This window comes from Oncorhynchus tshawytscha, linkage group LG03 (genome assembly GCF_018296145.1).
Source record: "Oncorhynchus tshawytscha isolate Ot180627B linkage group LG03, Otsh_v2.0, whole genome shotgun sequence".
Taxonomy (NCBI): Eukaryota; Metazoa; Chordata; class Actinopteri; order Salmoniformes; family Salmonidae; genus Oncorhynchus; species Oncorhynchus tshawytscha.
Window position 1 is genome coordinate 7,436,019 of NC_056431.1, and position 11,145 is coordinate 7,447,163.

Below are 11,145 nucleotides of genomic sequence, written 5' to 3' on the forward strand. Positions count from 1 at the left end.
TGGAAAGATAGGTAGGAGCAAGCCCATGTAATGCTTTGTAGGTTAGCAGTAAAACCTTTAAATCAGCCCTTGCCTTAACAGGAAGCCAGTGTAGAGAGGCTAGCACTGGAGTAATATGATCACATTTTTTGGTTCTAGTCAAGATTCTAGCAGCCGTGTTTAGCACTAACTGAAGTTTATTTAGTGCTTTATCCAGGTTGCCGGAAAGTGGAACATTGCAGTAGTCTAACCTAGAAGTGACAAAAGCATGGATACATTTTTCTACATCATTTTTGGACAGAAAATGTTCGATTTTTACAATGTTATGTAGATGGGGAAAAAAGCTGTCATTGAAACAGTCTTGAAATGTTCGTCAAAAGAGAGATCAGGATCCAGAGTAACGCCGAGGTCCTTCACATTTTTATTTGAGACGACTGTACAACCGTCAAGATTAATTGTCCGATTCAACAGAAGATCTCTTTGTTTCTTGGGACCTAGAACAAGCATCTTTGTTTTGTCCGAGTTTAAAAGTAGAACATTTGCAGCCATCCACTTCCTTATGTCTGAAACACAGGTTTCCAGTGAGGCTTCACCATGTTTCATCGAAATCTACAGCTGTGTATAGTCCGCATAGCAGTAAAAGTTAACATTATGTTTCCGAATTACATCACCAAGAGGTCAAATATATAGCAAAAACAATAGTGGTCCTAAAATGGAACCTTGAGGAACACTGAAATTTACAGTTGATTTGTCAGAGGACAAACCATCCACAGAGACAAACTGATATCTTTCTGACAGATAAGATCTAAACCAGGCCAGAACTTGTCCGTCTAGACCAATTTGGGTTTCCAGTCTCTCCAAAAGAATATGGTGAACGATGGTATCTGAAGCAGCACTAAGGTGTAGGAGCACGAGGACAGATGCAGAGTCTCAGTCTGATGCCATTAAAAGGTCATTTACCACCTTCACAAGTGCAGTCTCAGTGCTATGATGGGGTCTAAAAACAGACTGAAGCGTTTAGTATACATTGTTTGTCTTCAGGAAGGCAGTGAGTTGCTGCGCAACAGCTTTTTCTAAAATGTTTGAGAGGAATGGGAGATTCTATATAGGCTGATAGTTTTTTATATTTTCTGGGTCAAGGTTTGGCTTTATCAAGAGAGGCTTTATTACTGCCACTTTTAGTGAGTTTGGTACACATCCGGTGGATAGTGAGCTGTTTATTATGTTGAACATAGGAGGGCCAAGCACAGGAAGCAGCTCTTTCAGTAGCTTAGTTGGAATAGGGTCCAGAATGCAGTTTGAAGGATTAGAGGCCATGATTATTTTCATCATTGTGTCAAGAGATATAGTACTAAAACACTTGAGTGTCTCCCTTGATCCTAGGTCCTGGCAGAGTTGTGCAGGCTCAGGACAACTGAGCTTTGGAGGAATACGCAGATTTAAAGAGGAGTCCATAATTTGCTTTCTAATGATCGTGATCTTTTCCTCAAAGAAGTTCATGAATTTATCACTAATGAAGTGAAAGCCATCCTCTCTTGGGGAATGCTGCTTTTTAGCTAGCTTTGTGACAGTATCAAAAATACATTTTGGATTGTTCTTATTTTCCTCAATTAAGTTGGAAAAATAGTATGATCGAGCAGCAGTGAGGGCTTTTCTTCGATACTGCATGGTACTGTCTTTCCAAGCTAGTCGGAAGACTTCCAGTTTGGTGTGGCGCAATTTCCATTCCAATTTTCTGGAAGCTTGCTTCAGAGCTCGGCTGTTTTCTGTATACCAGGGAGCTAGTCTCATGACATTTTTTTTTCTTTTTAGGGGTGCGACTGCATCTAGGGTATTGCGCAAGGTTAAATTGAGTTCCTCAGTTAGTTGGTTAACTTATTTTTGTACTCTGATGTCCTTGGGTAGGCGGTGGGAGTCTAGAAGGGCATCTAAGAATCTTTGGGTTGTCCGAGAATTTATAGCATGACTTTTGATGATCCTTGGTTGGGGTCTGAGCAGATTATTTGTTGCGATTGCAAACGTAATGAAATGGTGGTCCGATAGTCCAGGATTATGAGGAAAAACATTAAGATTCACAACATTTATTCCACGGGACAAAACTAGGTCCAGAGTTTGACTGTGGCAGTGAGTAGGTCCGGAGACATGTTGGACAAAGCCCACTGAGTCGATGATGTGTAACGGCTTTCTTCCGTCGAAGGAGAGTCGGACCAAAATGCTGCGTGGTGGTTACTCATGTTCTTTAATGGAAGATGAACGATACATGAAATAACATAAATCTACAAAACAACAAACAGAACGTGAAAACCTATACAGCCTATCTTGTGACAACAAACACAGAGACAGGAACAATCACCCACAAACACACAGTGAAACACGGGCTACCTAAATATGGTTCCCAATCAGAGACAACGATAATCACCTGACTCTGATTGAGAACCGCCTCAGGCAGCCATAGACTTCCCTAGACAACCCTACTCAACCACAATCCCAATACCTACAAAAACCCCAATACAAAAACACACCACAAAATAAACCCATGTCACACCCTGGCCTGACCAAATAAAGAAAGAAAACACAAAATACTAAGACCAAGGCGTGACATGATGGCTCCGAAAGCCTTTTGGAGTGGGTCTGTGGACTTTTCCATGTGAATATTAAAGTCACCAAAAATGATATAATCTGCCATGACTACAAGGTCCGATAGGAATTCAGGGATCTCAGTGAGGAACGCTGTATATGGCCCAGGAGGCCTGTAAACAGTAGCTATAAAAAGTTATTGAGTAGGTTGCATAGATTTCATGACTAGAAGCTCAAAAGACGAAAACGTCAGGGTGTTTTTGTAAATTGAAATTTGCTATCATAAATGTTAGCAACACCTCTGCCTTTGCGGGATGCGCGGGGGATATGGTCACTCGTGTAACCAGGAGGTGAGGCTTCATTTAACACAGTAAATTCATCAGGCTTAAGCCATGTTTCAGTCAGGCCAATCACATCAATATTATGATCAGTGATTAGTCCATTGGCTATAACTGCCTTGGAAGTGAGGGATCTAACATTAAGTAGCCCTATTTTGAGATGTGAGGTATCACAATCTCTTTCAATAATGGCAGGAATGGAGGAGGTCTTTATTCCAGTGAGATTGCTGATGCGAACACCGCCATGTTTAGTTTTGCCCAACCTAGGTCGAAGCACAGACACAGTCTCAATGGGGATAGCTGACTGTGCTAGTGGCAGACTCCACTAAGCTGGCAGGCTGGCTAACAGCCTGCTCTGCACCCTATCTCATTGTGGAGCTAGGGGAGTTAGAGCCCTGTCTAAAGAATCAAGAATGTATGAATAAATATAACTTTGTGAGTCAGATGTTGAAACCCAGGACGTTACAGTATGTCAATATAACACCCCCTGTACTAATGAAGCTATAAAGGTGTCCACATATTTTAGGTGGCCACAGAAAGAGACGTACAATGCCGAATAGAAGTTTTTTAATGGTTAAGTTGTTAAGACTGCACTGATAAAAGTGCACACATGGCATTTTGGCAATTAAATAATGCACACAGCAGGGGAACTAGATTACAGTGACAGTAACCTCGTCCCCATGCTACTGAAAACACAGCAGGGGAACTAGATTACAGTGACGGTAACCTCGTCCCCATGCTACTGCACACAGCAGGGGAACTAGATTACAGTGACGGTAACCTCGTCCCCATGCTACTGCACACAGCAGGGGAACTAGATTACAGTGACGGTAACGTCCAGTCAGTTTTGTCACTGACTACCACAGTATTGCCAAGAGGTCAGGGAACTTGATTAGTAAAGAACTCCAGTGACCCAGTTAACCAGGGGGATATCATACACAAACCACAGGGGTTGACTACAGGGTAGTGTGTAGGCTTTTGTTCCAGCCCAACTCTAACACACATGATTCAATTGAATCAACTAATGATGGTTGTCAACTGAAACATTCTGCTTTGGGGCAACAGACATTTTGGAATCAGCAGCAGTCATGAAGGACAAAGGAAGGCATTTTACACAAGTCTGAACTCTGCCAATACTTACTACTGTACACACTATCATTTAAACCAGCCTACTCTTTGAGTAAGGTAAGGAAATAAAAACAAAAATGTTTTAGCAACCTGGAATATCTACTCAAGGTTTCTTAGCACAAGATGGCTGAGACGTGACTAAAGAATGTATGAATAAATCCCAATTTTGTGACTCAAATGTTGAAATCCAAGACATTACAGTATGTCAACACAATACTTCCTGTACTAATGAAGGTATAAAGGTGTCCACATATTTTGGGTGGCCACAGAGAGTGGTAGAAGACTCGGGGGGTAATACTATGGCATTCTATTTGAAGACTTTCTACACTGTGTTGGTACTGACACTGACAGGTAAGGGTTCTCTCTCTCTCTCTCACACACACACACACACACACACACACACACACACACACACACACAATCTTTAATTCACACATATATACAAATGACTGAATCATTCAGTCAATTAATTCCATAATTAAGCCGGCAAATGTTGATTTGACACAAAAATAAGAATAAAGTCATTCACACACATGCACACACACAAAGTCACAATTTCAGTGTGATCATTGTACAACATATAGGGCAAATTGTCAGCCACTCACATGAGTCAAACAACATTATTCAGATACAGCTCATCAGGTTGTATGATGCCCTTAAAGTGGCAGTCAGCAGCTGCTACACCATTTTTGGACTTGAATGTAAATGAATGAATGATATGTACCCATTGATTCTTGAAGAATATAACTTTAAAATGCTTCATGAGCTTAGTTCAGCTGTCGTTCCCCATCAGAACCGCACAAATAGGCTTGTTTTAATCCAATGTTTTAAAAAAAGAAGCAAATGCAAACAAACTGTATAGCCTCACAACATGGTCACAACTATAATTTTGATATCTTGGATGATCAGTCCTTACATCCATAGCTCTGTCTATGAATTAGAGTGGTTTGATATCTCCACCCCCATCCCTCTGTTTTTTACCAATCCAGGGGTGGGGCTTCAGCTTTGTTATTGTTTTTACTGCTGATTGCCGCTTTAATGAAGTCTCTATCTTTCCTCGTCATCTCTGCCTCTGTCTCTCTCTCCCCCCTCTCTCTCTCATATATATCTCCAGGAGGCCTTGATCCTACCAGTGTCTCAGCAGCATCTCCTAATCCTAGTGAGTATCCAACTACCTGAAACCATCAAAGACTACCTCTAATCTCTTACCATTACCACCAAAGGAATTATGTTAACTCGCAATTATATAGAGACACATTTTACTATATGTTTAGTATCATAGTGTTTGGCATTGTGTTTGTTATTTTGTTATAATATTGCGTCATGGGCTTGGGTCGGGTGAGAGATGGATACAAGACGACCTTCACCTGTACCTCCAACTGCATCCCAGGATGCACATCCTCCAACTGCATCCCAGGATGCACCTACACCTGGCTGCTGAAGGGGCGCACTTTCAATGGGAGTGCGTTTACCTGGACCCCAGAAGGTCTGGACCGCATTGTGGAGCTGCAGTGTACTGCGGTCAACACAGAGAGTGGGAGCTCAAAGAGCATAACCACAATCTTGGCCGTGCACGTGCTCCATAGTGCGCAAATTGATTTTGTCCCCCCACACTGAACACGATCACGACACGCAGGTTGAAGTATCAAAACAAACTCTGAACCAATTATATTAATTTGGTGACAGGTCGAAAAGCATTAAACATTTATGGCAATTTAGCTAGCTAGTTTGGAGTTGCTAGCTAATGTGCCCTATTTAGCTAGCTTGCTTTTTCCAGCTAATTTGTCCTGGGATATAAATGTTGAGTTGTTATTTTACCTGAAATGCACAAGGTCCTCTACAATTAATACACACATAAAATTATCAACTGAATCATTTCATTTGACCGACCGAACTCAGTTCATATTGTCACAGGCCGGCTCATAGCCTGTGGCGGAAATGAGGGGACACGAACAGGTATAGGCCAGTCAAAAAGGTTCTTTATTATAAACCAAAACTATTAACTTTAAAGAAAAAGGAATGAGGTGTGAAAGTATCATAATGCAGTGTGTATGTAAAGTGCAGGGATGCGTGAATCTGTGTGTGTGAATTTGACTGAGTGAAAACTAAGTAAAACTACAAAGGAACAAACAAAACAGGATCATACCTGGAGGAGCAGAGTGAGAGACAAGAGTGGTTAGTGAAGCAGTTTAAATACCCTGAGCCCAGGTGGCTCCAATCACTAATGACCCTCCTCTGCCTTCAGGAGGAACCGCCCCTGCAATGCAGAGGAGGGGCCGTGACAATATGGAAAACCAGGTTTCTGCCCGGATTGAATATGCCTCATATTCCTAACCCTAACCGTCCCACCAATCACACCTCTGGATCTCCCTTCTGTGTGTTCCAGGCTCAGTGTCCGTGAGGCCCAGCCCACAGCTCTCTCTCCCCATTCTCAGCCAGTCCTTCAGCCTGGACTGTAACGGCTCCTTCCCAGGCCTGCCAGTGCTTTGGTACAAAGACGGCCAGGTTGTAGCTCCAGACGCCAGGATAAACCTGTTGGAACACAACACCTCCCTCCACTTCAACTCCCTGCTGCCCTCTGATGGTGGCTTCTATCAGTGCGAGGTGACCATGGCAAACATGGCTGAAAGCAAGGTCATAAGCTTGGGCTACCTGCTAAACTGTGAGTATAAGATGTAACGCCTACGCTTCATTTGAGAGAATCAGTGAATATGGGTGATCCTGTCCAATTATCCTTCAACAAAATGTAAATTTTCTTCCTTTGCTGACTGACAGTTGATCATTGGAGTGTTAGTATCAGTGGCCCTGACACAGTGTTGCCTGGAAGGGAATACACCTTTACCTGCCAGGTGAACTGCACTGTCGACCTGGACTGCTCCATCCGCTGGCCATTGAGGGGGGGTATCCTTACTAGCGCCTACTTCTCCGTGAGGAAGAATATCCTGAAATGGATCCCGTCGGTACCTGGTACGGTCCAGAACTTCACCTGTGTGGTGGAGAACACAGCAGCTGGACGCTCTGCAGAGGCCTCCAAGACAGTGAAGGTCACAGGTAGTCACTCCCGTTTTAATGTTTGATCAAATTAAGCTTCACTGCAGAATCAATTCTTGCAATGGCAGTTTTGTGATTGTTTGAGGGTTCTTTAGATCGTAAAGTAATTACTCTCTAGACAAACCCAGGATGGAGACTGATTACTCTTTGGCAGATTTAATGGTGAACTGACCACATTCATTCAGCCATACATAAAGGTAGATAGTAATTGATTATCACAATTCCAACGAACTGATTCACCTTACTGTAAAACTACACAACACTTCGACTTATATAATAATATCCCTCATAAAATATTCCTACACTATTATCACCAAGTTATCTTGATAAAAAATTTATTAACTCATGCTTAAACCCAGTTGTAGGTACTGTTAAATCTAAATATTTCAATCAAAATGCTTTGTTTTTTAACCTAGCTAGAATACCTGCGTACTACATTGTAAAATACTCATCTCCAAAATCCCAGACTGAAGTCATGTTATTGTTCCCTCATGCAGGACCCACAGTATCAGGATCTGAAACAGTGAGGCTGAGTGGAGTTTTAGGACTGGTCCTCTGTATGGGACTGCTGTTCCTCCTGGATCCCTAGGAGGGGCGCTATAAGACTACAGACGATGGGAAGGACAGAGGAGAACATTGAATGAGTTCAGGTTCACCTTCAGAACGAATAATAAAACAGGAACCAACGTTTTGAAACTCTTAATCCTGTCCAATAAGAATGCTCATTTCTCAGAGTAAGAATATAAGGATATAAGAATGTTTCCTCTGTTGTGGGATAATGATAGTTGAGTGATTGGAAGTTTCCAGTGAATTATGTTGATCATCCACATGCAGTGGGTAACGATGAGAAAATAATAACAAAACGTACATATTGATGTTATCTATGTAATATTTTCTTATTTGCAATACGTACTGTATTATTATTATCTTTGTTGTTGTTGAGATGACCTTGTAAAATAAACTCCCAAATGAGTGTGGTAATAGATAGCTGTCTCTGTATGGAGTTGTCAACTTTGGTCTTTGATTGGCGTAGCCAGCATACCTCCAGATCCACTGCCAGACATACCAGCAGAGTACACTGTACTGTCCCTCCCCTCACTAGGGAGCAGAGACAACCCTGCTGTCTTCAAGGAAAAGTCTTGTGAAAAGCTGCTGTTATAATCACACTATCTTCACACCATAACATCACTTGTTTATGTGAGAGTGGTATTATGAGACTAGCCTGACCTACATACACAGAAGTCGTTTCATAACATGATAGTATACTGTAGGCTGTCAGTGTGTAGGCTTATATAGCTAATGTAGCCTACTTATGGCAAAGGCTAACCTGATGTACAAGTTGTACAACTCTTTACACCAGTCCTAGCACCATGTCCAACACAATCGCACACATTCAAATGTATTTGTTGGCAAATCCATTTCTGTGTGATAAGGTCATTTCAATCTCAGGCCATGTTTGCCTACCCTGTTTGGTCAGGGCATGATATGGTGAAATTGAACAATGGACAACATTTGTCATGGACCCAGAATACCACAAACTAGATATTGAAGCTAACCTCAAACCTGGAAATGGCACATGAGGAGGCGTTCATTTATCATTACAACTGGCACAATGCCATTGGTTATTTATCATTTACAGCGTAACTATACTGGATGCATCATACTCCAGCATCTGTTTTGATACACTCCTTTATTTATGACCACATCATTTGCATTCTATTGGAAGTGAAAGCATTATTCAAACAGTATCTGGTAGTTAGTGCGCCTATCCCTAACCATGACCCTAACCCTAACACTAGCTTCATGTCTTAACCCTAAGCACCTGTGTTCCACCATAGTCACCCATTAGGGACTTCTATCAGGGGGTAGCGTTGAGCAGGGCTGTGGACATTGTGAGGGTATTTTGAAGTTAAACCTTACTAATGCTTGTGTACTAAAACATCTATCTTTAAGCCTAGACATTGGGTTTGAGATTGTCATATAAACTAACTCATATAAGATAGAAAAGTGTGTGTGCTGTCACGCCCTGGCCTTAGTATTCTGTGTTTTCGTTATTATTTTGGTTAGGCCAGGGTGTGACATGGGGATTTATGTGGTTTGTTTTGTCTGGGGTTGTTTGTAGTTATGGGATTGTGGTTAGAGTAATACTCTAGGTAAGTCTATGGTTGCCTAGAGTGGTTCTCAATCAGAGGCAGGTGTTTATTGTTGTCTCTGATTGGGAACCATATTTAGGCAGCCATATTCTTTAGGTCTCTTGTGGGTGATTGTTCCTGTCTTTGTGTTTGTGGCACCAGATAGGCTCAGTCACTTTGGTTTTTCTTTTTTCCTGGTTTTGGAAGAGAACGTGAGCCGGGTGCGCCATTCTCCTTGCGGAGATGGTGCAAAATCCACAAACACGGTCGGTCCCTGGGATTGGGCTGGCCAACACGATTCGGTTTGCTTGGAAGGAAAAGGAGTTGGAGCCTTTAGGACGGGAAACTTTTGGAAGGACAATCTTGATGGGGATTCTAAAGCTGACGGTGAAGGACGTGTTTTGCTTCCAAGGCAACTCGTTGGAGGGAGCATACGACGTGGCACTACATACAGAGGAGAAACATGATGATATCCTGAGAAGGGCAAGAGCAGTGGGAGGTGAGAGGCCGATGAGCCACTGAAATAACAAGCCTGGCGAGGAACAACTTTAGGGTTGTAACTGTCAACATTTACAACCCATACGTTAAGGACGAAGAGGTGAGGGCCTTTCTGGGGAGATACATGGATAACATCTCCTCAGCAAGGCACCTCAAAGACTCCCTTGGGTTTTGGAATGGGAGGAGAGGCTTCCAGAAGAGGAGGGGAAGGAAGCACGCCTCATGACCAGAGTACAGGTCCAGAGGGGAAGGCCGCAAGGAAGGAGGAGGAGCAAGAAGCGGCGGATGGAAGAGAGAAGGAAACGGGAGTAGGAGAACCAGGAAAAGCGGGGGAAGAAGGCAAGCGAGTGGAGGAGCATGAGAGAGAAGAAAGCGAGGGATGAGTGGTGGAGAAGGAGACGGTGGAAGAGCAAGTGGAGTGGGGGGAAAGTGCCCTGGTGGAAGAGATGAGGGGTATGGTGGAGGAGCTGGCGGGGGGGAGGGTGGTATCTCTCCACTGCCGCCATCACCAAAGAAGAGAGTGAAGAGGAGGGTGCGCTTGGCTGACAGTGAGAGAGAGGGGATGGCCAAGAGAGCGATGGGGGTGGGAGAAACCTCTGGGTTGCTGCTGGTTTCCCCAGGCCCTCAACTTCTGTTGGGTGGGGACACACCTAACAAGACCCAGGACTGGGTACAGGAGGAGGTGGGGAGTTTTTTGTTTGGGGACTCACCCTCCCCTATTTTTTTCCAAACCAGCTGCAGCGCTGGGGAGGGGGAGGAGTGTGGGAGTAGACCCAGGGTGCAGGGCACCCCGGAACCAAACACTATTCCTGCATCCTGGGTTGGTGAGATGGAGGAAGAGACGTCGGGAGTACGGATGGTGTTATCACCGGTAGATATGGAGCAGGGGAGCATCGGGTGAGTCTCCTGTTTTTTTTTTCTGTCTGGGTTTAGTATTTGAGTGTATTATATGTGTTTATTTTATTCTTTCATGGGGTCAAATTTGACTTTTGTTAGTTTAAATGTAAGGGGTTTAAGGGATTTTGTTAAGAGGAGGGCGGTTTTTAGTTATTTGGAGGGTGGGGGTTTGATTTTTGTTTTTTACAGGAGGTTCACCTGAGGGATGGAGGGGATGTTAGTAGGTTTAAGAGGGAGTGGGACAAGGGGGAGTCGGTTTGGGGTAATGTGGGGGTGCACTCATCGGGGTTAGGGATTTTGTGTGGGCACAGGGAGGTAAAAGTGGAGGGTTCTTTTGTGGTGATGCAGGGGAGGGTTATAGGGGTGGATGTCACGATAAGGGATTGTAAATTTAGATTAGTGGTGGTGTATGGGCCACAGGTGGTGGCAGACAGGAGGGAGATGGTGGACTGTCTGGCGCCCCTGTGTGTCACAAATAGGAAATTAGTGATAGGGGGGGATTTTAATACAGATTTAGGAATAGGGGGGGATAGCAGTGCAGGCGC

General features: G+C 43.5%; 1 protein-coding gene across 1 annotated transcript; it reads left to right on the plus strand.

Annotated features, from left to right (window-relative positions):
- The first annotated feature begins 3,215 nt into the window (after positions 1-3,215).
- Positions 3,216-8,063, plus strand: LOC112226374 (carcinoembryonic antigen-related cell adhesion molecule 20). Its single transcript, XM_024390767.2, has 5 exons — positions 3,216-4,373; positions 5,137-5,181; positions 6,409-6,684; positions 6,798-7,073; positions 7,571-8,063. The coding sequence occupies exons 1-5, from the start codon at positions 4,172-4,174 to the stop codon at positions 7,660-7,662; spliced, it is 891 nt and encodes a 296-aa protein (XP_024246535.1). The 5' UTR covers positions 3,216-4,171; the 3' UTR covers positions 7,663-8,063.
- Positions 8,064-11,145: the final 3,082 nt, after the last annotated feature.